Below are 27,465 nucleotides of genomic sequence, written 5' to 3' on the forward strand. Positions count from 1 at the left end.
TCCACCAAAAAAAATTTTTTTTTAAGTTTGGATGTTTTTTTTTTTTCTTGTTTGTTTTTAATTTGACTGTGCCAAGTCTTAGTTGTGGCATATGGGAGCTAGCTCCCTGACCAGGGATCAAACCTGGGCCCCCTGCACAGGGAGCATGGAGTCTCAGCCACTGGACCACCAGGGAAGTCTCTCATGGAAGATTTTTTGATAGCTTGTTAAGAGATGATTAATATCGACTTCTTTTCCATCCTCCCAAGGTAATCTTCAGGAAAATCTACATTGCCTTTTAGGATTTTCTGTGAGTGAATTCCTTAGAAAATTCAATGAGGTGATGGGTTCTGCATCGGCTACTGAATGATCCCAGAAACAGTTCCCACAGAAGGTGGGGCTGGAGGAACACACAGATGGCCCTGGGTTTCCTGTCCCCAAAGCAAATGTTAACAATTCTTACTGGACTCCCATACCATGGTGTTCCAGAGTGTCCTCATCCCAGCACTCATCTACCTGCCACCATAGTTACAAGAGGATTTTAATTTGTTTAAAAATTAAAAGTTTCATTTGCTTTGTAATAGACAGGAAAATAGGTCAGTAGGGGCTTGGAAAGAGGAATAAGCATGGAACAGAAGTGGTGGATTCTCTGCTGGAAAGCTAAGTAACTTGGCAGCCCCAAGTGAGTTAGTGAGCAGACTTCCACACACCCAGGAATGTGGAGGGATACAGGAGCCTGGGCGAAGCCATCATGGCTGTGGCTGGAGGAGCCACAGACAGTGAGCCTCGGCTTCTGTATCTTGGGCACCCACCATCCAGAGCATCTTTGCTGCCCTTAGTTCACCAATGATCCGGAAGCCAGAGCAGTAAATGCAGGGAACCCTAGCTCTCTGGATTCTGATGCTGATGGATCATGTGGTCTGTGCATGGGTTAGAAAAGAATTTCCAGACATGAGGCAGAAGGAGAGGAGAATAGAGTTTATTAGAACGGGAGATGCTGTCAAAACAGCGGGATGGCTCCTTTCGCAGGCCAGTAGCCAATTTTATAGCCACAAGAGGAAGAAAATTCCTACTGAAAGGGTGGTGTTAGGTGAGGATGCTATGCGCATGCCTGAGTGCCAACTCTTTGTGACTCCATGGACTGTAGCCCGCCAGGCTCCTCTGTCCATGGGATTGTCCAGGCAAGAATACTGGAGTGGGTTGCCATTTCCTCCTGCAGGGGATCTTCCTGACCCAGGGACAGAACTCACGTCTCCACGTCTTGTCTCCTGCATTGCAGGTGGATTCTTTACCACTAAGCCACCAGATTGGTCAGGATGCTATAGGGTAGATATTTTACCTGTGAAGTCAGGGAATTGGCCAGTTTAGATCAGGAAGCTTGTGGCAGCAGTTGCTCTGAGGCTTGGTTAATTACAGAGATTTTGTCCTGTGACCTTGGTATAAGGCTCCACAGTCTTGCTGGGGGCTGTTCCTGGGAGACTGGTGCAGACGGGGAAGTTGGCAACAGACGGCCTGAAAAGCCCAGGTTAAACAAACCCTAGAGCAACAGGGATCCACTAGGATCAACCAGAGAGGCAGTGCCACCTGCCTTGCTGATGGTACATATGGTGAGCTGGGGGCACCTAGGGGTCTCAGTCCTTCATCCTTGCACCTCCTTTTCACTCTGGCTGGCCCTCGGCTGCATGCCCTCACAATAAGGTTGCAAGGGACATCCCTCTTGGTCCAGTGGTTAAGAATCCGACTTCCACTGCAGGGGGCACAGGTTCCATCTTTGGTTGCGCAGTTAAGATTTCCACATGCCACACGGTGTGGCCAAAATAAATAAATGACAATAAATTCAAAATGAGGGCGCCTCAACTCATCCTTGCAGGGGACAGATCCGGGGCTGTCCACGGTCACCAAGCAGCCGCTTTGGTGGCCACCACACCCAGGGTAGTTGCAGAGACAGCAGCCCATGATAAGAGGAGTGGAGCAGCCACAGGAGGCTGACATCAACTTGTGATTTCCGATCAGTTAGGCCAGAGCTGATAATGAGAAGGTGCTGCCGCGATGGCCACACTGCCAGTTGCTGAGTGCCGAACCTGCGAGGGCTCCGTTCTTGGCCCTTTGTCTTGTCCTGAACTTTTTCACTTCACCCATTTATTCCCTCCTTCATTCCTTCATCCATTTGTTTTATTTACTGAGCCCAACTATCTCTCCACATTCTCTTATCTTGTGATGGAGAGAATAATGAGTAAGACCTAGCTGCTTCTTCCTCAGAACTTATTGGGGGAGGGCTGAGGGATAAGGCAGACATGTGAATACTAAGAATACACAGATGCTTGATAAAACTGGGAGTCCACTCACATGAGTGGGACAGAAAAGAGGAAGCTATAAGGGACTTCCCTGGTGGTCCAGTGGCTTAGACTTTTTGCTCTCAATGCAGGGAGCCCAGGTTTCATCCCTGGTCAGTGAACTAGATTCGGCAGCCAAATAAATAAAAAATTTTTTAAAAAGAAATAACTATCAAAGGGAAGCTGAGCTATAGAGCAGATGGTTTAAATTTCTGGTCTTTTTTTTTTTTCAAATGGCCTCTTCTCCAAAATGAAAAGATGGAACCAACCCACTCAGCCCTTTCAGAGAAAGGTCAATGACTTCTCCTTTGGTTGCAAAGGAGAAACCCAAGTAACAGAAACCGAATGCAAACAGTCTTAACGGAAAAGGAAGGGGCCATTTATCAGATCACATAGTTGAACAACTAAGATCTAGGCCTCAGGGTTTCAAGCACAGCTGAATCCAGGCGTTCATGGGGTCAGCAATCTGCCTCTCTCCAGAGCCATTTAGCCATTAGGCCAAATCTGATGACAGCACAGAGGCTCTGAGTTTTTTTCAAAGGTCTAGAAATGTGTTGGAGAGGCCCCTAAATATTGCTTGGCTTCCAAATGTGAGAAGAAGAAAGAATACGACAAACTAGCGAGCGCATCGCCTTGGAGGCAATCTGCTCCCCAGCACTGCTCTCTCCTAATCACCACAGTCAGCAGATAATTCTTCCTGCTCTGCATCCATGTCCTCTCTGCAGGCTTGGACACCGTTGACTGTCATGTCCTTGACACTGTCCTCGCTCCCGCTTCCATCGCACTCCACTTCTCCTCCTACCTCTCTGACCTGTTTTTCCCACTTCTGTTCTGAAGGAAGGATGGTTAGGAGTGAGGCAGGAGAAGGGTTGGGAAGATAATCCCACTGCCCACATGAAGGCCTGGAGGTGGGAGATGGCCTGGATCTTTAAGGAACTACAGTCATTCAGGACTTCTGGGAGATGTCAGAGCAAGAGGATAAAGCCTGAGGTTGGGCATCAAGGAAGGACCAGATCATCCAGATCAGATCAGTCGCTCAGTCGTGTCTGACTCTTTACGACCCCATTAATCGCAGCATGCCAGGCCTCCCTGTCCATCACCAACTCCCGGAGTTCACTGAGACTCATGTCCATCGAGTCAGTGATGCCATCCAAGGACCAGATCATTCCTTGCAAATCAAGTGAAGGAATTTCGCTGTTCTCTTGAAAGTAATAGGGTGCTATCGGGGGTTGTAACAAAGATTAACAGGATCAGATTCATGTTTCACTCTAAGAAAGAGAGCTTCAGCTGTGAGGTGGAGGCAGGTAGACAGCAAGGTGTCGTAATAATTTAGGAGAAAGACGATAATGACCTCATGACTGCCATGGGGGTGGGAAAAATGGGGACAATTCATGAGACAGTGATAAGACTTGGTGCCATTGAGGTACAACAGGTAAGGGAGAAGGAGGTGTAAAAAGTGACATCCAGGTTTCTGGTTCTGAGATGAGCAGCAAGGAAGTGGGTTTCAAGGGTGAAATGATGAACTGGGTTTGTACCAGCTGAGCTGGAGAAGCTTGGGGGCATTTAGCCAGCAATGTCTGGGGTGGGAGGTGCTTGGTGTGTCTGGAGCTCCAGAAAGAATCCTCAGCTCCCTGCATCCAGCCAGCACCAGAGGGGGCCCCCGGGAGGTACCACCTCCCACCTGATCAGAATAAGGAATGTCAGTGGAACTTCCCTGGGAGTCCAGTGGTTAAGACTCCACACTTCCGCTGCAGGAGGTGCGGGTTCGATCCGTGGTCGGGGAACTAAGATACTGCATGCCTTGAAGCACGGCCAAAAAAAAAAGGTCCAGTGGCTGTGGCTGACCACAGACACTTCTCTAGAAAGAGACCTCACAGCAGGATGTGCTCTGGGAGGAGCTTCGAGGGCCATGAGGAAGGGGAAGGAAGGGGAGGGGACAGAGCCAGGCCTTTGTGACACTGGGCTTTTCTCTGCAGGGCTAGAGGCTGCAGAGACACCCATTGTCCTGGACTGGTGGCCTCCCTGGGCAAGACTGTGGGCCACTGAATTGCTGCTGAGTCAAGGTAGGTGCTGGATGTGGGCAGAGTCTCCAGGGAGGGATCTGGGAGGAGCAGATGGAGGGTCCCGGAGGAGGGATGTTGGAAGGGGAGCCCACGAGGGGCCAAGACATCCCCAGCCCTTATGAACACACGCCCAGCATTTCTGAGACAGGTCACCCAGGTATGGTGGCTACTAGGACCGCTCTGCCGGGTTAAGATTACTCAACCCATTTTCACAAGAAGAAAGGATGCAGGACCCTGTGAGAAGACCTCTCCTTTCTTCTCCAGATCCTGTAAATGTCCATAATGAAGGACTAGTTATTCCTCCCTGGTGCTGCAGAGCACATTCATTAGCCTGTTGGATTCCTACAGGCGATTGGAGGAAGGCTGGATATGTGTTAATACTGCCCATTTATAGATCAGGAGACAGAGGCTTAGAGGGATGGAGCATCTTGCCAAAGATTGTAGAGTGGGGAAGCAAGATGCAGGACTCTGAGAGAATCTTCTGGGCCCCCATCTGCATCCCTCCTGGGACATCATCTGTCCCTGTCTGTCCCAGGTCTTGGCTACCCTCTGCACACACACACACATACACACACACACACGGAGAGGCCCAGCTGGTGTGGGGTTGAGACCCAACTGTGCATGACCAACACAGACAGTAATAGGTACCGGGGCCCCTGGCAGAGTGAAGTGTGGGCTCAAGTGGAGAGAGCCCCCCAGGGCTGGGGTCAGGGAAGGTTCTGCTCAAAATGTCAACTGGGCCTTGAGGCAGACAGAGGGTTGGTGTGAAGAGATGAGACTGCGGGCATCTCGGTGAGGGGGAGAAACTGCAAACACAGAGGAGGAAGGTGGTGTGATGGCAGGAAAGAACAGCTAGCGGTTCGGTTTGGCTGCTAATGCATGCGTTTGTGGAGGACCAACCAGCAGGGGCCTGTCCTGTTTATTTATCTGTAAATAAGTGGCTTTTGAATATCATCATTTTGAGTCCTCACAGAAACCCTATGAGTCAGGTGCTATTATTAAGTCTCATTTAAAGATAGAGAAACTGAGGCACAACGGCTCTAAGCAACACATTGCCATAGCAACAAAGAGATTTGGTACCCAGCAGTCTAGCGCCCAATGCTACCTGCCCCAACACTCTGTGGCTCCCCTCTGTTACCTCCTCGGCTCCCAGGGTGGGCATGAGTGCCAGGCTGGCTGGTGGCCACCTGGTCCTCAGGCCTTCCTGGTCTGCATCCAGGCCCATCACCTTCCTCCTAGGCTCCCTGCCCCCAGGAACAATGCTCTCCTGCCTCCTAGACTAGCTCTCTCACATCCAGGTGTTTCCTTCACAGTCAGGGGCAGACACAACAAAGGAAACAGGCCTGCCCAGTCCTCGGGGGGGACAGCTGGGAAATAAAGCCCTCGGGAATCTGGAAAGCCCAGTGGGGCCTCGTGGGATGAGGGTTGACGGGGTCCCCTCGGAACCCCAAGCTCTGCCTTTCCACCCCCGCTAATCCCATGCTTTAAATCAAAGAACTGGGTGTGTCGCCTGGCAAGTCTGTGTCTATGGAGAGAAAAAATCCCAGGCCTGGAGATGGCATCTGCCAGATACCCTGGGGGCGGGAGGGAGCGTGGGTGGGAGGAGAGGGAAGTGGCTCCACGGTGGATGGTCCCCTCTCTGTGCTAGAACAGCACGCAGAGGACAGGAGGGGGCAGAAGTGCGTTCCTGGGAAGTTCCATGCCTTTCTTCCCAGGGGGTGGCATAGGTGGGCTGGGTGGTGGCTTTTCCTGGCTGAATAGTCTGGCCCAGGAGCCAGCAGTGGGGATGGGAGGCCAGGGTAAGCAGGGCATCAGCTGTAAACTTCATGGCGAAACAGTGACCCATAGCCTGGCCACCTCAGACCCTCTCAGTCCTGCTGTCTGCAGCCCTTCCTCTGGCCAAGAAGTCTTTGCCACAATCTCCTGCACAGAATGAATGAGCAACAGCTGCTGCCGATAGGGTCCCATCCGCTTCTTGCTGTGTGTCATGGAGCCATCTCTGGTTCTGTGGCTGGTCCTGTGGCCTGTGTAACCCTCCGGGGCAGTGCATTTGCACCCTCCCTGAGGACTGTTCGTTGCTAATGTTCTGTGTTTAAGGAGGAATGTCCTCTGAATCCCGATTCATTCAGCCACCCATTCATTCTTTGTCTCTGGTCCCATCCCTCTGACAAGAGCTGTAAGGATCTAAGATTTACCTTACTGATAACTAACAAGTTGAGGCGTCCCAGGTGGCTCAACGGTAAAGAATACACCTGCCAATGCAGGAAAAACGGGTTCGATTCCTGGGTCAGGAAGATCCCCTGGAGAAGGAAATGGTAACCCACTCCAGTATTCTTGCTGGGGAAATCCCATGGACAGAGAAGCTTGGTGGTCTACAGTCCAAGGGGCTGTAAAGAGTTGGACACGACTTAGTGACTAGACAACAACAACCACGATCAAGTTAGTCTCCACAGTTTTATGGTCGCTGGCAGAAAACACAAGACTCCAGAGTCGCACATCTTTATCACTCGCAGTGAAACAAGCAGCATGAGCTTGTCCTGCCCTCAAATCCCGTGGGAGAGTGAAGAGGCAGCCCCAAGAGGTTGCTGTGCATCACCGCTGAGGAGCCTGGAGCTTAGGAAACCCCCAGTGTTCACGGGGTTGGGTGGGGGGCCTAGGCTGCCAGCAAACCTGCCACCTCTGCCCTGGAAGGAAACATTGTCTCTATTCCACTGGTGGCAAAGAAATCTGTTCTTGGCCCTGGGGAGGGCAGGCTCTCTGTTCCAAGGTTGTCTGTGATACAGATTTTGAAGAAATGATCTGGAACAAATGCTCATAAGGTGGGCACAAACCCATGGAGGATTGCCTGCCAGGGTTCTCCTACTGACTGCACCCCGGCTGCATTGTCCCCTGAAATGCCTCCAGCACCCCCTCCTCAGTGCTTGGCTGGCCATTCCCTTTGTTTTCTGCAGACTTTGCCCGGATTGCTCCCTTTCTCCTGCAGGCTTCTACTCAGAGGTCACCTCCTTGGGGAGACCTTTTCATACTGCACCCCAGTCGCTGGAACCTCATGATCCCATTCTCAGCCATATTTCTTTAGCACCTCTCAGCTGTATAATTAATACACAACTTAATTATGGCATTTTTGTCTGCACCTCCCCCCCCACATACACACATAGGGCTTCTCTTGTAGATCAGTTGGTAAAGAATCCTCCTGCAGTGCAGGAAACCCGGGTTCGAATCCTCGGTCAGGCAGATCCCCTAGAGAAGGAGATGGCAGCCCACTCCAGTATTCTTGCCTGGAGAATCCCATAGACAAGCAGCCTGGTAGGTTCCCAATCCATGGAGTCGCAAGAGGCATGGGGACATGACTTAGCAACTAAACCACCCCCGCCCCCAACAACAAACCCATAGGTAGTACAAGTTTTATGCGAGCAGGTGTTTGTCTACTTTTAACTTACTACCACATCTCCAGGACCTGGAGTAGTGTCTGACACTTAGGAGAGGCTCAAAAAATACTCATTGTGTGAATGAATGAATCCATCCACTTATCTGATCTTCAGAGGAAGACCTGGTTCTCCTCACTTGAATCTGTAGGACAGATAACACTCTGTCATATAGAGCAAGTGAGATGAGGAGCAAGTAGCTCAGGCTGGGAGTTGGGGTGGTGGGTGAGAGGCCACGGCTGGGTGAGAGGCCATGGTGCTGTGACCTTGGGGATGCTCCCAGGTTGTTGGAATTTACCCCCTAGCCACTTCCCATGCTCTTGGTACCCGCTGCTGGGAATCTTCCAGATTGGTGGCCAAGGCTGGTGTGTTTCTATCCCATGGTGTCATATTCTTGCTGTGATTGGGAGAACGGGGAGAGAGGAGGGGCTTGCGAGCTGAGCTCGGATGTACCATTTGCTTGGTCAGCGATGCATAAAAAGAGCCACAGTCCAAGACGGAGCCCAAGGCCAGTCCCTCCCACAGAGGGTGAGCACAGTGTCCTTACCACTCCATCCGGGTCCCCCTTCCCACGGAAAGGCTGTCTCTTTACCAGGATTCTGAGCATCAGCCTCATCTCTGTGACCTGTGCCGTCTGTCATGCCAACCGTGCCAAACAGACTGGCTTCTACTCCCTAACCTAAGAATGGTTTGGAGACAGGGACCCTGTGTTGTCTTCACATGAGTGCCTGACAGTCACGATATAGTGAGTCAGGGGCTACGGAGGAGTAGGGAGGTGTACCATAAACGTTTATCGAATGACTCACATGGCACCTCTGGGCAACTCCAATGCCCAGCTCACGTCAGGCACGTCTGTAATGAACTCTTCTGTCTTAGAACTGGAGCCTGGGTGGAAGTGGAGAGTCCCCAGCTTACGATGGTTGGACTTAAGGTTTTTCGACCTTACAGTGGTGGGAAGGCAAGGTGCACTGAGTCGAAATCGTGCTTCAATTTTTTATCTTTTCCTGAGCCAGCAGCGTATGGGGTTTGATCCCCTCTCGTGCTGCTGGCAGGGCAGTTCCTAGCCAGCCGCACGATCACAGGGCTCAACAACTAGTACACTCACAACCAGTCCTCATCCAGACAAGCATTCTGTTTCTCACTTTCATTACAGTGTTCAGTCCATTACACGAGATCTTCAGTACCTCACTAGCAGATAGGCTTTGTGTTAGATGGTTTTGCCCAACTGTAGGCTCATGGAAGAGTTCTGCGCGTGTTTAAGGTGGGCGGGGCCAAGCTGTGATGTCCTGTAAGGGTAGATGTGTTCAATGCATTTCAACATAAGATATTTTCAACCTACGATGGGTTTGTGTGTGTTAGTTGCTCAGTCGTGTCTGACCCTTTGCAACCCCATGGACTGAAGCTCCCCAGGCTCCTCTGTCCATGGGATTTTTCAGGCGAGAATACTGGAGTGGGGTGCCTTTCCCTTCTCCAGGAGATTGTCCTGGCCTAGGAATTGAAACTGGGTCTCCTGCATGGCAGGCAGAGTCTTTAACATCTGTGCCACCAGGGATGCTCCAACGATGAGCTTATCGGGATGTAACCCTATTGCAGGGGAACTAGAGAGTAGGCTCTGCTCATTGCAACTACAGAAAAGCCCATGCACAGCAACAAAGACCCACCACAGCCAAAAAATAAACAGACATATAGATGCATAATTTAAAAAGATGAAGCATGGAGAAAGGTGATGGGGATAAGAAAAAGGTGAGGTAATCATTCTTCACTAGTACAGCTGAGCTATAGGCGCCTTCATGGGATGCACGCTCAGAAATGATGAAATTAACACAGGTCACTTATTATTTATTAATCACTCACTGATAGCGGCCCTTGGTCTCTGTGAAATAAATGTGTTCTCATGCTTGTGCAGTCAGTGTGCCAATTGTGGACTGAGAATGTGACGAGTAGGGTCACACCGCAGTCAGTAAGAAGTCACGGACAGGTAGACCCTCAGCTCCTAAGGGTAAGAAACCGTGTCTCATTTATTTATCTCTAAACACTAGGGCCTGGTACAATTTCCACCATGTGGACAGTGTTCCATAGGTGCACTTTGGTTTACTCAGTGATCTCAGCCCCTAGAATTACTGCCAGGAGCTAGGGAGGAGCATCCTTGGGCCTCGGAGCAGCCCAAATAGATGTTCTAAGCCCACTGCTGAAACAGCATTCACACCAGAGAAAAGAAGCCTTTCAGTGTGGGATGGAGGCTTCCTTTAGCTGCCAACAGCCCCTGAAATCTTCACCGTGTTACAGCCTACTGCATGCAATCAGCTCCCGTGACATTCATCCAGAACACCTCAGAGGCATGTTCAGGTGCCTAAAAGGGCAAGCTTTATTTCCTGAGAAGTTCACATCACCCTGAACTGAAGCAAATGCAATGTTGATGTGTTCCAAGAAATGACCTGGGTTCTGCATATTTCCTGTCTGATGCAGACTTGACCCTGAGGGCTCTGCCCGACACGGGTGTGGTCAGCAGCCCAAAGGACAGGAAACAGATTACGCAGGTCCCCTCAGAGGAACAAGGGGGTGGCACAGAGAATCCCCAGGTCCCACACAAATATATGTGGACACCAGATAAATGTTTGATGAGTAAGCAAGTGAATGAAGAATGAATAAGCAGGCTTTCTGACAGTGACTTTTGAAGCTTCTTAGAATTTTACTTTCAAGAAAAAAAATCAGCCCAGGGCTTCTCTGGTGGTACAGTGGATAAGAATCCACCTGCCAGTGCAGGGGACACAGGTTCGATCCCTGGTCTGGGAAGATTCCACACGCCACAGGGCAGCTAAGCCCGTGAACCACAACTACTGAGCCCATGTGCTACAGCTACTGAAGCCCGCGAGCCCTAGAGCTCATGCTACACAAGAGAGGCCGCTTCAGTGAGAAGCCCGAGCACCACAACCAAGAGCAGTCACTGCTTGCCGCAACTAGAGAAGCCTGAGCGTCCACAAAGATGCACATAACCAAATAAATACATAAATGTTAAAAACCAACCCAGATCATCCACAGCTTTACAAGTAGAGCTGATTTACAATGTCGTGTAAGTTTCAGGTGTACAGCATAGCAATTCAGTTTATGTGTGTGTGTGTGTGTGTATATATATATATATATATATATATATGAATAAATATATAGGGCTTCCCTGGTGGCTCAGATGGTCAAGAATCTGCCTGCCATGCAGGAGAACTGGATTCAATCCCTGGGTCCCGAAAAGATCCCCTGGGGAAGAGAATGGCTACCCACTCTAGTATTCTTGCCTAGAGAATCCAATGGACAGAGGAGGCTGGTGGGCTACAGTCCATGGGGTCGCAAAGAGTCAGACATGACTAAGCGACTAACACTTTCACTTTCAAGAATAAATATATGCATATATTTATTTATTCTTTTTCAGATTCTTTTCCCTTATATGTTATTATATAGTTATAATAATATATTATAGTACATATACATTACACTGCATATATATAGTATAATAATAAAATATAATATTGAATTTAGTTCCCTGTGCTATACAGCAGGTCTTTGTTGGTTATCTTTTTTTCAAGTTTGTTTCTATTTATTTTTTATTGTACTGGGCTTCATTGCTGCATGAGGGTTTTCTCTAGTTGTGGCTACTCTTCACTGTGGTGTATGGCCTTCTCATTGCAGTTGCTTCTCTTGTTGTGGCACACGGGCTTAGTTGCCCCATGGCATGTGGATTCTTCCCAGACCAGGAATCAAACCCATGTCCCCTGCATTGGCAGGCAGATTCCCAACCACTAGACCACCAGGGAAGCCCCCCAATTTCCATTCTTTCCAGCTGAATATGACAGAACAAATTTTTCATGTCCTCCCCAATAGTTGATGTTACTCTTTTTTTCTAATCTCTGCCAATGGTTTGTCACATTTTTGCATTCATTTTGATGATTATCATTCAATTCAGTTCAGTCGCTAAGTCATGTCTGACTCTTTGCAACCCCATGGACTGCAGCACACCAGGCTTCCCTTCACCAACTCCCAGAGCTTACTCAAACTCATGTCCATAGAGTCGATGATGCCATCAAACCATCTCATCCTCTGTTGTCCCCTTCTCCTCCTGCTTTCAATCTTTCCCAGAATCAAGGTCTTTTCTAAGGAGTCAATTCTTCGCATCAGGTGGCCAAAGTATTGGAATTTCAGCTTCAGCGTCAGTCCTTCCAATGAATATTCAGGATTGACTTCCTTTAGGATGGACTGGTTAGATCTCCTTGCAGTCCAAGGGACTCAAGAGTCTTCTCCAACACCACAGTTCAAAAGCATCAGTTCTTCAGTGCTCAGCTTTTTTTATAGTCCAACTCTCACATCCATGATTATCATTAGACTAAAATTATTCAAGGAGATCCAACCAGTCCATTCTGAAGGAGATCAGCCGTGGGATTTCTTTGGAAGGAATGATGCTAAAGCTGAAACTCCAGTCTTTGGCCACCTCATGCGAAGAGTTGACTCATTGGAAAGTCTCTGATGCTGGGAGGGATTGGGGGCAGGAGGAGAAGGGGACGACAGAGGATGAGATGGCTGGATGGCATCACTGACTCGATGGACGTGAGTCTGAGTGAACTCCGGGAGTTGGTGACGGACAGGGAGGCCTGGCGTGCTGCGATTCATGGGGTCGCAAAGAGTCGGACACGACTGAGCAACTGAACTGAACTGAACTAACTCAACTAAAAATTATTCATAGTACGTTATAATTTCAATACTTTGAATTCAACTGTTTGATATTTATTTTATAATTTTACATCTGTATTTATAAGTGAGCCAGATCTATTTTTTTTCTGTTGTGGTAAAATTATACATATCATGAAATTTACCCATTTTAACTACCTTAAAGTGTACAATTCCATGACATTAAGTACATTTACAATATTGTACAATCATGACTACTATCCATTTTCAGAAGCTTTTCATCATCCCAAATAGAAACTCTGTGCCCATTAAACAGTAAATCCCCATTCCTGCCTCCCCCCAGCCCCCGGTCACCTCCATTATATTTCGTCTTTGTGAATTTGCCTATTTAGATGCATCATGTAAGTGGAATCATATAATATTTGTCCTTGTGTGTCTGACTTATTTCATTTAGCATGATGTTCCATGCTACATTGCAGCATGTATCAGAATTTCATTCTTTTTTAAGGCTGCATAATTTTCTGCATACACCACCTTTTGTGTGAACACTTGGGAGTCTTTCCACCTTTTGGCAATGTTTAAACAATGGTGCTATGAACATTGGTGTACAAATATCTGTTAGTCCCTATTTGCAATTCTTTTGGGTGTTTACCCAGGAGTGGAATTCCTGGTAAACCGTACAGTGAATCTCTGTTTAACTTTCTGAGGAATCGCCTTACTGTTTTCCATGGCAGGTGCTCAGTTTTACATTCCAGCCAGCCGTGAACCCAAGTTCTCATTTCTCTACACCCTTGCCAACACTTGTTATTTTCTGTTGTATTTATTTTTTAAAATAGCTATCCCAGTGGATGCAAAGTGTTTCCTCTATTTTTGTAAACTATCCTCATTAGATTTTCATATCAAGGATAGGTTGTCTTCTTCAGAGAATCTCTTCTTCTTTCTCTATGCTTTGGAACAGTTTTTTGCTTTGCTCTGCATGTTTGAGATGACTTATCAGAGGAGCCATCTGAGCCAGATACCACTTTTTAAGAGCTAGTTCTTTGAGGGCTTTCTCTGTTTCCTCACTGGTTACCAATATGAGCAGTTTCTCCGAGTCTTCTAGAACCTTTTGAGTTATTTTTATTTTCCGAGAAAACTGTGTGATATCGAGGATTCAGGGCTTTCTTTTTTTTTTTCTTTTTTTTTTTTCAGGGCTTTCTTTGTATAATCAATGTCTTATGTGATGTTCATCATTCCTAATACTGTCTCTTTTTTCTCTCTTGATTAGCTGTCCCGTGTGTGTAGTGTTTTTTTTTTTTTTCTTCTTCTAAGAACAAGCTCTTGGATCCTTTCAGAGTTCCTCTGCTTCTCACTTGGGGAGTGTATTGCTCTGGGAAGCTAACTCTGGGAGTCCCTCCCTCTGGGATCCCAGTGGGGCAGCTTGTGGTCATGATGGAGGACTTGAGCTCTCGAGCCAGAGGGTCTGAGTTCAAGTGCTCATTCTTTGACTTACTAACTATCTGACCTTGAATCGATATTTAACCTCTGTGCTTCAATTCCCCCATTTGTAGAATGGGGAGAAAAGAGTACCTACCTGACTTATTGGAAAAGACCCTGATACTGGGAAAGATTGAGGGCAGGAGAAGGGGGCGACAGAGGATGAGGATGGTTGGATGGCATCACCGACTTGATGGACATGAGTTTGAGCAAACTGTAGGAGATAGTGAAGGACAGGGAAGCCTTGGGTGCCATGGTCCATGGGGTTGCAAAGAGTTGGACACAACTTGGCAACTGAACAGCAACAGCATCAGGTTAATATTGAAGAGTGGATAGTTTGGACTTCCCTGGAGGCTTAGTGGTTAAGACTCTGCACTTCCACTGCTGGGGTGGGTGGGTGGGGCATGGGTTTGATCCCTGGTCAGGGAACTAAGGTCTCACAGGCCAAACAGTGTGACCAAAAACAAACAAAACACTGAGAGTGAAGAGTTGACAGTTTTTAAGTTTTTAGAGGAGTACCTAGCACGTAGCAAGCATCATAGAAGCACTTCTTAAATAAATCTAGACGCCCTTCCATGTGGGAGAAGCCTCGGTCCCCTGGTCTCCTCTCCATTCCACACACAGACTTTCTGCACTTTCTCACCACTTACACTGTCTCTTATTTTGCAGAACCACCTCTTTGCAGAAAAACAACCAATTTACTTTCCATTCTGCTGCCTGAGACAACCACATCCTCCTCTTACACACACCCCAGGCTCCCATGGAGAGCTCAGGTCAGTATGGCCCGGGGGAGAGGGGTCTGCAGGGTGGAGGAGGCCCCTCTTGAAGGTGAGAATGCCCCAAGGGCTGGCAAGGCCACCTCCACCCAGCCCGACTGGGAGATCCCCACTCAGCTGCCCAAATGTGACAACATTGTTGAGAGATGGACATCCACACGCTTGTATGAGTCCCAGCTGCTGGCAGATCACTCAGCTGGACACTGGGAATAATGACAGTAAAAGCCAATATGTATTGCCAAATACTTGCATTTATTTAACAAAAATCTCCATGGCACTTACAATATATCAAGTAGTGGAAACAGCACCCAACAAATATTAACTTGTTGAGAGACAGACAGCATTATTGCCTTCATTTTACAGAAGAGGAAAGTGAGAGAGGACACACAGATAGTATGTGGTCCAATCAGGATTTGAGACGGTGGCATCACTGACTCAATGAACATGAGTTTGAGCAAACTCTGGGAGATAGTAAAGGACAGGGAAGCCTTGCATGCTGCAGTGCATGGAGTTGCAAGGAGTCGGACATGACTTAGCAACTGAACAACAGCAATCAGGATTTGAACCCAGCAATCTAGCTCCAGCGTCCAGACTGTGAATGACTTCACTGTGGGCTGCCTCACCCAAACATCAGAAGGATTCTGCAAAGTAGGAATATCAGTACAATTGTCCTCATTTTACTGAAAGAGAAACAGGCTTAGAGAGGTTAGGTAATTTGCTGGAACCTACATAGCTGGTTGGTGGCAGAGCTAGGATTGGAACCTACGCCTGGCTAATTCCAAGACCCAGACTCTTCTCCCTGCACCTGGGATAACAAGCAGAGATGACATCAACTAAGAATGTACATCAACTAATGTTCGTCTAGCAAGTAAGAAACCACTCCTCCCCCCACCAGGCATAGACTCTACTGTCATTGAAGATCCCTGTCTCGGGGAATGGTAGGGGACACCCTGAGGCAGGCACAGCTACCAGCTTGTTATCATTCCCAAGACAAGTAACTTTTCCACATCCTGCTTACCCTCAGAGAGCTTTACCCAATCAGAAGGCACTTCAAACCATGACTCCCCCAATGAGAAGAGCTTCAACCAGTGAATCACCCAATGAGAAGAAGCTTCAATCAATGAATCCCCCAATGAGAAGAAGCCTCACCAGTGAATCTTGGTGTCTCAGTATTCCTGGTTGTCTTTAACCAGCTGGGGTTTGGGCTGGGAGGATAGGGATAGCGGAGCACTGTGAAAGTCTCCTAAATATTTCAAAATATTTCAACTTACTTTGCACTCACTTGAATTACAGTTAAGACCCACCATGCTGTGTTTTAAGAAGAGAGGTGTACCGATAAACTTTCTTTGGATACAAGCAATAGAAACCCATATGATTCATTTAATTTTCAAAAATATAGTGGAGCATGGAAGGAACGACTGAAGCACCAGGCAGCAGAAAAGACAAGGAACAGAGTGGATCTGCCACCGGGATAGGAAAAGGGAGGCTTTCTTCACTCCAGTCCATCATCCACACAAGGGTCACCCAGAGGTCGAGGAGAGCCTGTTGGCCAGCTTGGTTCTGTGCCACTCCAAGGCCAGTCTCACTGAGATTACAGTGAGTAAAGAAGGCTACTGGGCAGGCAGGACCACCAGCATCCACTCTCAAAGGTGCGACAGATGGCCCCCACCCTCCCAAAGTTCAGTGGGTGAGAGAAACCCCCAAATTAGGATGCTTGTCTGGGAGTGCGGAAGGGGAGTTTTCTCATCCTGACTAGGACTGCAGTTATCCTGGCTGACTTCCCAAATTACAGTTGTTTTTTTTTATATTGCTCCACCTTTCTACAGTCCTCAGAGTCCTCTCATCCTAGGGTCAAGAAGAGGGGCTCCAGAAAAGGAAGATGTTTATTTTGAGGGCAAAAGAGCAGTGTTTCAAGGGCACTAAAGGTATTGCTGTTTTGTCATTCCTGCGAACAGGGGCAAGATTGCAAACCTTTTTAGAACCATCTGAGCCTTTATTCCACATGCAGGGAAGGCGGAGGTCAGGCACAGGATGGAAGAGGAGCATGGACTGTGTTACTCCAGTCAATGGCGCATCTGGGTGCTGAGCACATAAATGTCACTGAACAACTGAGGGGCTTCCCTGTGGTCCAGTGGTTAAGACTCCACGCTTCCCCTGCAGGGGGGCGCAGCTTGATCCCTGACCATCCTGACCCTGGGAGCTTCATTCTGTGTTGCACATGTGGGATCTTTCCTTGCGGCCCGCAAGCTCTGGATCCTGTGTGCTTGGTTGTCCCACAGCATGTGGGTTCTTAGTTCCCTGACTAGGGATCGAACCCAGCTCCCTTGCATTGCAAGGCAGATTCTTCATCACTGAACCACCAGGGAAGTCGGGACCTTCATTCTGAATTCAGGGATGATTGTTCTCTGTGAATTCTGAGCATTTTGTCATTTCATTCCTTCCCTTACAGATCAGTTATCAGATCTCCAGACTAAGACAGTGATTCTCATTAGAATTAGGTTAATTCTGTAATCCTGTACATTACAGTCTCCTGGGGAGCTATTTTAAAAAATTCATTATTAGTCCTCACCCTCAGATATCTGATTTTTTTGGTTTGGGGTGGACTGTGCATTGGCAATTTTGAAAGCTCTCCAGGTACTTCTAATGTGCAGCCAAGGTTGGGAACTAGGTGAAAAGACAACATCCAAGAGTAGGTTGGGGAGAGATTTGATTGTCTTAGGATTGCAGGGCAACAGAGAGCTGGCACTGCCAAGTCCTAGGTCAGCTTTGAATGGCCGGAAATTGAGGAGCAGACCCCAGACTAGGGGGTCCCGCTGCGGTCAGGACCCTGTCAGCTTTTCTTCTCCTTTCCTTCCTCCCTATTGTCTCTTTAGCTGTGATAATATCTACGCTGGTTGGAGAGCTGGGAACCGGTGTGTATGCATGTGTGTGGTTTGTTTCTCCACCTTCTTTTCTTTTTTCTTTTTTTAATTTTTTGGTCATGCTGCATGGTACTCGGGATCTTAGTTCCCTAACCAAGGGTCGAACCCAAGGGTCGACCAAAGGCCAAGCCCCCTGCAGTAGAAGCATGGATTCTTAACCACTGGACCACCAGGGAGATCCTATGGGAAATTTTTTTCAGGCAACTTCATCAGGGGTGTTTATGTGTGCATTCAAGCCCCAGGCACACATAGGTAGACACATGCCCACGGTTTCACCTGGGTACACCCTCTTCTCTTTCCCCAGTGAAGAGGTGAATGGTCGCACATAAGATGTCAGCTTTAAAGGAAGAGCAATTGGCAAAGAGAAAGCTCTGCTCCAGCAGCTCTGTGACCTTGCAAAAATTGCCTCTCCCCTCTGAGCCTCATTTCCTCATCTGTGAAATGGGAAAAGAGTCAGCTCCAGGGCCCCTCTGGGTCTGACCTTCTGTGGTTGGAGAGGTGACAGAGGCAAGGGTCAGATCCCTCTAGATTGTGCAAAACAGGGAGAATAGTATTTATTCTGCCAAACTCACGGGGCTCTGCCCAGAACCCAATGAACCCAACACACCAGAGAACATTTTGTATGTCCCTGAGTCAGAGAACAGTAGCTGCTATAACAAATGACCTCAGTGTCCGTGGATCAACACAACAAATGTTTATTTCTTACCCAGGTGGCTCCTCAATACAGCTACAGTCTTTCAGGGACTGAGATTGCTTTCCTCTTAGGGGCCATCATCATTTCTTCCAAGCTCATGGAGGACAGGACAGAGGGTTTTATGGCCACACCTGAAAATGCTACATACCACTTCCACCGCATGCCATTGGCCAGAACTCAGTCACATGGCCCCCATCGAGCCACCACAAGGGAGTCTGGGAAATGTAGTCTTCTCATCTAGCCATGACAAAAATCAAATTGGTTTAACATGTACCATTGTCTTGCTACACCTACACAAGAATTTCTACGTGTCTACCTTTCAAGTGCTATTTAAATGTTAGGTATGAATAGTAATCTGGATACCTGATAGTTATATCCTACTCCTGAGTGGAGGGGAGGATAAGGAATGTTGTTTATTTAGTGGCTGTCCTGGATCAAGAATGACGTCCGAGGGAGTCCCATGGTGGTCTAGTGGTTAAGACTCTGTGCTTCCAATGCAGAGATTCAGGGGACATGGGTTCAATCCCTGACTGGGGGACTAAGATCCCATATACTGTGTGGTAGGGCCAAAAATGGAGAAGGCAATGGTACCCCACTCCAGTACTCTTGCCTGGAAAATCCCATGGGCGGAGGAGCCTGGTAGGCTGCAGTCCATGGGGTCGCTAGAGTCGGACATGACTGAGCAACTTCACTTTCACTTTTCACTTTCATGCATTGGAGAAGGAAATGGCAACCCACTCCAGTGTTCTTGCCTGGAGAATCCCAGGGATGGCGGAACCTGGTGGGCTGCCATCTATGGGGTCACACAGAGTCGGATACGACTGAAGTGACTTAGCAGCAGCAGGGCCAAAAAAAGATAAAGAAGAATGATGACCCTGAGATATTTGAGGCATGAGAAATACTTTTATGGGATTAATCAACTGCAGTCCAGCTTCCAGCTCTAGTTTTCCGAGGTCAGGACAGATTCCTGTGTCATTCACTCGGGGCACCACCCCCAGCTCTTTGGTATCCTGTGAGAAGCCCAGAGGTCACAAAGTCTGGATGATGGAAACATCTGAAGGTCTTCAGTCCACGGTGACTGCAGCCCCCAAAACAGTCTGGTCAGGCTTGTGTGGTCCATCAGGAGACAAGGGGCTCCTCTGGGGACATTCCTGCACCCTGGCCAAGGTGGCCCAGGAGACCACACCAGTGGCACTCAGGTGCACAGAGTTTAGTGCTTAGCTCCCCCCATCTGAGATCTCTGCCACCACCCATCAGCTTTGTCCCAGCGAGCCCTGGTTTTCCTCCTTCCTGGGGTCCCCACAACCCTTGTGCCCTCACAGTCTTGGAGAATCTGACCTTCTACCCTCAAATTGCCACTTTCTCTCTCTTTTTAAGTTGGAGAATAATTGCTTTATAGTGTTGTGTTAGTTTCTTCTGTACAGCATGAATCAGATGTAAGTATACATGACATCGCCCTTGCTCTTAAGTCTCCCCCCACCGCCCCCCATCCCACCCCTCTAGGTCATCACAGAGTACCAAGTTGAGCTCCCTGTGTTATACAGTAGATTCTCACTGGCTATCTTTTTTTAAACATAGTAGTGTGTAATTCGAAAAGACACAGGTACCCCAGTGTTCATGGCAGCACTGTTTACAATAGCCAGGACAGGGAAGCAACCTAGATGTCCATCAACAGATTAACGGATACAGCAGTTGTAGAACATATATACAGTAGAATACTACTCAGCCATTTTTTAATGACATGAAATGAAATTGGGTTATCTGTAGTGATGTGGATGAACCTAGTAGAGTCTGTCATATGGAGTGAAGTGAGTCAGAAAGAGAAAAACAAGTATCATATATTAACGCATATATATGGAATCTAGAAGAATGGTGCTGATGAACCTGTTGGCAGGGCCGGAATAGAGACACAAATGTAGAGAGTGGACTTGTGGGCACAGCGGGGGAAGGAGAGGATGGGTTGAACTGAGACAGTAGCGTTGACATCTATATGCCAGTCTTCTTTTTATCAAAAAGCAGCAGCCTTCAACCCATCCTTCTGAGACAATCCAGCGTGATTGTCTCGATCAGACAGCCAGGGGTCTCAAGGCCAAGGGGCCGAGGAAAGGATGTAAGTAAGGGAAACAAGGAGAGTGACCGCTCTGAAGCCCTGGAGGAGCCATGCCCTCTCTCAGGAGGGCAGCTGCTCCCCAGCCCCTGACACTGGCACCTGGGAGAAGAATGCATGCCCAGTGTTGACAGACTTTCCAGAGATGCCAGGAATTCGAGCTTTTATGCAAAATCTCCTCATTTGTAAATGTTGGCAGCTAGTTCAATTTTTTTCCCCAAAGACACTCTGCAAGCCCAAACAAGACATGTCTGCAAACCAGATGTGGACCAAAGCCTGAGTTTGTTCCAGCTGCCCAGACTTTCGAAAACAGGGTTTATTTAGGGGTTTTCTCCCCGGGCTACTGGCAGAGTTTGTTTTTTTTTAAACTTCTCTATTTTTCTTTGAAACATAAAAACATAACTCCCTGTGCAAAACAGCAGGGGAACCTAAGGCTCCAAAGACAAAGGTTTGGCTACGCTTTTAATGAGTGAGGAAAACACAGTTATTAATATCACAGTTTTAAGTCTCTTGTGTGGTCCATGTTGGGGTGGCGGGGAGAAGGAAGAAAGAAGAGATAGAATGTAGCATATTTTTAAAATAACACACCCTGCGCTCAGTAGTTTCAGTCATGTCTGACTCTTTGGGACCCCCCAACACCGGCCCCGACCCATGGACTGTAGCCCACCAGGCTCCTTGGAATTTCCCAGGCAAGAATACTGGAGTGGATTGCCACTACCTTCTCCAGGGGATCTTCCCGACCCAGGGATCAAACCATGATCTCTTGCATTGCAGGCAGATTCTTTACCACTGAGCCACCATGGGAAGCTTAACTCATCCTGCGTTAACTCATCCATCTTCATGACAGGTGGAACTAGGTAGATGGAAGGACTGCTTGGGACAAGCCTTCTTGCCAGGCGAAATAATTTCCTTGCCAGTTTGGGGAGATGCTGCTCTGCCCAGCAGAGTGGCCGGGTGGGCTAATGTGGACTGGAACACCTGCCCACTTCCTGCTCGGAGCCCAAAGGAGACTCACACCTGGACCTGCCCTGGGCAGGGGGGTGAGTGAGAGGCCGGAGGAAAGTGAGAGTATCAGAGATGCTGGGCGACCCCAGGCTTGCAAGGGTCCACACCAAAGTCACGGAAAAGTGGGTCCATGACTGTGACAGCAGGGGGTGCCTTGACCTAAACAAACTCTGACTTCTGGGCTGCAACCTGCTGGGTTTTTAGATTTGTCCTCTCTAACTACCCTGGTGGCTCAGATGGCAAAAAGCCCGCCATCAATGCAGGAGACCTGGGTTTGAAATCTTGGTCAGGAAGATCCCCTGAAGCAGGGCATGGCTACCCACTCCACTATGCTTGCCTGGAGAATTCCACAGACAGAGGAGCCTGGTGGGCTACATACAGTCCATGAGGTCTCCAAGAGTCGGACACAACTGAGCACCTAACACTTTCACTTTCACACCTTCGTCCTACCTACTTTCAAAGGAACCCGAGGAGATTAAAATATATGTTTGTAAAGCAGGAGCACCCCAAAAGGAGCAAAGGAAAGAAATCTCCGTCTCTTGAGATGAGCAGGTTTTTGAGGCAGGGCCTCCATGTGGCTGTAAGTTTCCTGACACCTCAGGCAAAAGCGGAACCTGAGGTAGTGTGTGGTTTGTACTGACAACCAGAGACCGCATCCCTGTCTGTAGAGACAGCCCCTTGGTTGGAGCTGATTTTAAAGGGGAATTGATGGCACAGGGAGTGTCTGCCGTACTTCCTGTGTTGGTCCCGATCCTCCAAGAAGCAGACGGTGGAGACAAGATTGGACATGCAAGGCTTCGTGTGGGGAAACACCTGTGGGACAGAAAATGGACAGGGAGCTGATGAGGGCTGGAGGAGTGAGCGCTCAGACTGTGGGGCAAGCCCAACACTGAAAGAAGGAGAAAGGAAAGAAGGGCTGGGTGGAAATGTGCTAGACTGACCACAGGCCGGGGAACCCCTGAACCAGAGTCAACCGTCCACAAAGGTTCCTGAGGATGAGCTGGCTTTAGAATCCCTGCTGCTGTCTGTATTGGCTGGAAAGTGATGCATTTCACAGCCCGACAGCCCCAAGCTCCTGGATCCCTTAAACTCCTTGTAGTGGAAGATGAGTTAGGTGCATTTTCACATCTACCACACTTTCTAAATGTCAGTTACCATCTCCAGAGTTTTGCCATGTCAGCACCCTGCTGTTAAAGGAAAAAAAAAAAAATTCTTGACACTTGTTAAAATCCTAACAGGGGCTTCCCTGGTGGCTCAGTGGCAAAGAATCCACCTGCCAGTGCAGGAGACTGGGGTTCAATTTCTGGTCCGGGAAGATCCCACGTGCCAAGGAGCAACCATGCCTGAGTGCCACAACTACTGAGCCTGCGCTCTGGAGCCCTTGAGTCTGCAGCTCCTGAGCCTGCACGCCGCAAGTACTGAAGCGCACACCCTAGAGGCCGTGCTCTGCAACCAGAGAGTAGCCCCCTGGTCGCCACAACTGGAGAAAAGCCCACAGCAACAAGGAAGGCCCAGCACAGCCAAAAATTAATAAATAAGTAAAATTATATATGTATTAAAAAAAAAAAGCCCTAAGGAAGACTTTATTCAAGATGATTGCAATAGAGGAGAGGGATGAGGCTCAGCTCTAAATAAGGCAAAGACGTAAGGGGATTTGCAGTCAACAAACAGAGGGAGAGGTTGGTGGGTGGAAAACTATTTACTAACAAAGGACCTCAGGGCTGAGGGATTCTCGATAGACGGTCCTAACAGGACTCTTGCTGGAGGCAGGTTGAGGAGTTACCCATCAAAGGTGGGGAATAGAGAATTTGATAATTGAGCCGGGGCTTCTCAAATGACTGGCAGAAGGACTCATTCTAAAACTGGTCTGGGAGGCCAGGGACAGGACAGGGGCTGTGCTGAGAGCCTAGCAGAGAACAAGGCTTCGAGGATCCCGAGTTTGGTCAGGGAGGGAGTCTTTGTCACCTCCTGCCATTTATTTCGTGTATTTCTTTACTGCTACTGCTAAGTCACTTCAGTCATGTCCGACTCTGTGCGACCCCATAGACGGCAGCCCACCAGGCTCCCCCATCCCTGGGATTCTCCAGGCAAGAACACTGGAGTGGGTTGCCATTTCCTTCTCCAAAGCATGAAAGTGAAAAGTGAAAGTGAAGTCGCTCAGTGGTGTCCGACCCTCAGCGACCCCATGGACAGCAGCCTGTCAGGCTCCTCCGCCCATGGGATTTTCCAGGCAAGAGTACTGGAGTGGGGTGTATTTCTTTAAGTTGACTTGAAATTTTAGCCTCTTCATACTACTTGAGGAACTAGTTACATATTTTTTCTATATATTAAAATTAGTGCACAATTACTCAGATTTGGGGATCACCTGTGTACCACTGAAAACTGTCTCATGGGACTTCCCTGGCAGTCCAGTGGTTAGGGCTCTGCAGTTCCACTGCAGGGGACAGGGTTTGATCCCTGGTAAGGGAACTAAGATCCTGCATGCCTCATGGTGCGACCAAAAAGAAACAAGTGGGATTGTCCCACATATCTCTGGCAGTATATATACCTCGCCCTGAGATACTCTGGTTGTACAAAGAACACAAACATGCTGATCAAAAGGCTGTTTTCCAGCCCTGGCCAGGATGCAGGCTGCCAGCTCTAAGTTGATTGCTTCTGGGCTCCTTTTGAGGCTTGAAGAAGAGACTAAAGACATTCTCAGGGAAAGAGGAGGTTGTGGGGGAGGGTAAGGCTGGGGCAGCTGAGCCTCAGAGCTCCCAGCCTGAAAGCCTCCCCGCCCCCACCCCCTCTACCCCCAACCTCAGATGTGGAGCTGGATCTCCAGCGGAGCGTGCAGGCTGTGCTCCGAGAGCTCAGCGCCCAGGCCCCTGCCCTGCAGAGCAACCGAGGTAAGAACCAGCAGTCCTCCGTGAGCTCTGTTGGCTCCCCCGCTACCCTGTCACTGCCCCAGCCAGCTCTGCCCATGCATTCTCAGGAAAGCGCCCCGACCCAGAGATCACAGGATGAGGGGGACTTCCAGCCAAGCCCCCATCCTGCTGGAAGTCCTTGGGGCCTGAAGGGCCCAGATGCCTTCTCTGCCCACTGGCTCACCCTCCCAGAGACTGTGGCAGAGCCCATGGGGGGTCTGCCATCCTCTTTCTTAACAACCTTCTCCAACTCCCCTTGTAAATAAGATTCCCCTGGCAATGTAGGCCCCAAGGACTCCCTGGCACGTGGCTGAACTCCAGAAGCCACGTGCACACACCTGTCCCCACTAGCACCCCACCTCTGTCCTTTCTGCCCTGGGAATTCACCGCCCACTGGGGTGAAGATCAGAGCTCCCCCATGTGTGAGAAGCCCACACACGGGCTCAGAGCCCGGCGCCCAAGGCGGTGGGGGGCAGGGTCAGACCTGGGGCTCTGGGGCTCCAAGTCTCAGGGTCCCGCTCAGCCCTGCTCCCACCCTCTCCCGGCCCAGGCATGTGGAGGTGGTCCCTGCACAAGAAGGTTGAGCGGGATCCTGGGAAGAGCCCAATGCTGGTCCGCATCCTGCTTAGAGAGCTGGAGAAGGTGGGTTCTCGCTCAGAGAGAGGGTGGGTTCTTGCTTGGAGAGCTGGAGAAGGTAGGTTTTCGGGCTTCCAGGAGGGGATGAGAGCAAGAAGGGCCATGTCTGCCCATCAGCCCCATGTTCCCTGCACTCTGGTCTTTTGGTTTCTACCATATTTCTCCCTCTCCTGTACTTTCCCATGAGCAATAGTATCTGCACATTGATTCCCACTGTTTGACTTGAGTTAACATCTTTCAGAAAGAATCTCTAGAACACCACCATAAATGGAAAACCCACGTCACTCGACAGAAACAAAAAGCTCCTATAAACATAAATATATAACTACTAAGAATTGTCAAAGTTATAATCATCCTTCTCACCACCCAGTGCTCTACGCCTGGGAAAGCTGCACTCAAAGGGGCCTCCAGGATGGGGATTCACCTGCCCTTTGCTGCCAGCTGCTGCCCCTCCCCCATGGAGGTCCCTGTTCCCCTCCCCCCACACCTGGGCTCCCGCACCTGCCCTCCCCACCCCCACTGCTCTTCTTCTGCCAGGGCAGGCTCTGGCCCCTTTTCCACACCCCTTGGCCTTGTGGGACACTGCCTCCCACCCCATCTCCCACTAGGATGAAGCAAATCCCCCTTCCAGCCTCCAGCCCCCTCCATGCCCTGTGCTCTCTCCTGTCTTCCAGGCAGAAAGTGAGGACGCCCGCCACATCATCATTCCCTTGCTGCACACTCTAATGTACGTGCTCACTAAGGTGAGCTGGGGCTGAGGGTCTGGGTGGTCCTGGTGACCCGCAAGTGACTGGGCTGGACACGCAGGAGACACCGGGTCTCTGCCTGGCATGCCTGGAAGAACTCTAGTATCGCCTGCCCCTACCTGACTTCCTCCCTTAGCCCTGTCCTTGCCCTGAAACACAAAGAGATGAAACTGAGGAGGTGGGGGGCAGAGGGTAAAGGCGCAACCCCAACAGAGCAGAAGGGTTGGGAGGAGAGTTGATTTGCTGGAGGAACAGGATGGGGATGAATTCCCATCTTGATAAACATGAATGGAGTGTCTTGCATAAGTGCATACTAAGTCGCTTCAGTCGTGTCTGACTCTTTACAACCCTATGGACTGTAGCCCACCAGGCTCCTCTGTCCATGGGATTCTCCAGGCAAGAATACCTGCGTGGACTGTCATGCCCTCCTCCAGGGGATCTTCCCAACCCAAGGATTGAACCCATGTCTTTTACATCTCCTGCATCGCCAGGCGGATTCTTTATCACCTGGTGCCACCTGGGAAAACTGAATGGGGTGTCAAGAGGGGAGGAGTCATAGAGATGATGGGAGAAGAAGCTAAAGGTGTAGACTTGAGAGGGAAGTGTGAGCCCAGGTCTCTGGCTCTTCTCCCATCCCATCAGCCCACCCCAGCCAGGGCCCTTTGTGACCCAGGGCTCTGGGCACCCTGACCCTTCCCTCTGACCCAGGCTACGGGCATCACAGAAGAGCTCCACCGGAGAACATATGCCTTTTGCACGAGGTTGCTGACCCTGCCCGCCCCCTACTGCACGATTGCCCTGGACTGTGCCATCAGGCTGAAAACAGAGACGGCCGTCCCAGGTGAGAGCACCCCCAGTTCCACCTGAGGTCTTGCCTTCCTCTCAGGATTCCAGGTAGCTTGAAAGCTCCAGCAGCTTCTGGGAAAGTGGGGAACAGGGGCCAGAGACTCAGGGACTGGTTGGCTGAAGCAGTTGCTCTGCAGGGACGCTGTACCAGAGGCTGGTCATTGCCGAGCAGAACCTGACGAGCGAGCTGTATCCCTACCAGGAGAGGTGAGTGGCCCCAGCCAGTGTGCTGCCGCCGGGAGGATGAGCCAGGAGGCTGGACGGAGAAGAGCCCCAGCAGAGCTGCTCATTTGTCCAGCCGTGGGGGATGTCCTCCAGTGGGGAAGGGACGTCCTCCAGGGGGAATGGGGTGTGTCCTTCCCTGGAGGTGCCAGAGAGCAGTCAGGTCTTTCTTCTTGGCCTGGATTCAGAGCTTCTCTGCTCATATGTAGAACATGGATGTGAGCCCTGGGCCACGCTGCGGTTCCATGGCTCCGCCTCCAGCCTGCCCTTGGCTGTGATGTAGCATCAGGCAGCCGGGGGTGGCTCCAGGATTTAAGTAGTTCAGGCCACAATCACACCATGAGGTCTGGGCTGTGAGTGCAGCCCCTTTTGATAAGATTGAGGACACATCCGTTGCTCGTGCTGGAGAGAGGAGCTGATGGGGTTGGGGGTGGGGCAGGGGGTGCAGAGCCTCCTCCCCGCAGGTAGCTCTGCTGACCTGGTACTGAAAGGGGCAGCCTGGGGCTCAGTGTTCATGGAAGTGCGGGGAGTGGAAGGGACCCAGAGGACCTGGCATCAGAGAGCCTGGGTGGCAGTTGTGTATGGAGGAAAGGGTGGGTGAGGCTGGTTTTCTGGTATGATGAAGGCGATGAGAGATGGGGCTCACATAAGGTTTGGAG

At 49.6% G+C, this 27,465-nt stretch overlaps 1 protein-coding gene across 5 annotated transcripts in view; it reads left to right on the forward strand.

Annotated features, from left to right (window-relative positions):
- The first annotated feature begins 4,136 nt into the window (after positions 1 to 4,136).
- PIK3R6 (phosphoinositide-3-kinase regulatory subunit 6) overlaps positions 4,137 to 27,465 on the forward strand; it is a 49,614-nt gene continuing 26,285 nt past the window's right edge. For 2 of the 5 annotated variants that reach the window (XM_044939308.2, XM_045164853.1), the window contains exons 1-7: positions 4,338 to 4,375; positions 14,617 to 14,720; positions 24,255 to 24,338; positions 24,907 to 24,998; positions 25,667 to 25,735; positions 26,447 to 26,579; positions 26,722 to 26,791. In XM_044939308.2, coding sequence (XP_044795243.2) covers positions 14,708 to 14,720; positions 24,255 to 24,338; positions 24,907 to 24,998; positions 25,667 to 25,735; positions 26,447 to 26,579; positions 26,722 to 26,791 — 461 coding nt within the window. In that variant the 5' untranslated portion in view covers positions 4,338 to 4,375; positions 14,617 to 14,707. Of the gene's footprint in view, positions 4,376 to 14,616; positions 14,721 to 24,254; positions 24,339 to 24,906; positions 24,999 to 25,666; positions 25,736 to 26,446; positions 26,580 to 26,721; positions 26,792 to 27,465 lie in introns of those variants that run through there. The other 3 variants (XM_025280583.3, XM_044939307.2, XM_044939310.2) reach the window with 2 other exon arrangements.

The sequence above is a fragment of the Bubalus bubalis genome, chromosome 3 (assembly GCF_019923935.1).
Source record: "Bubalus bubalis isolate 160015118507 breed Murrah chromosome 3, NDDB_SH_1, whole genome shotgun sequence".
Taxonomy (NCBI): domain Eukaryota; kingdom Metazoa; phylum Chordata; class Mammalia; order Artiodactyla; family Bovidae; genus Bubalus; species Bubalus bubalis.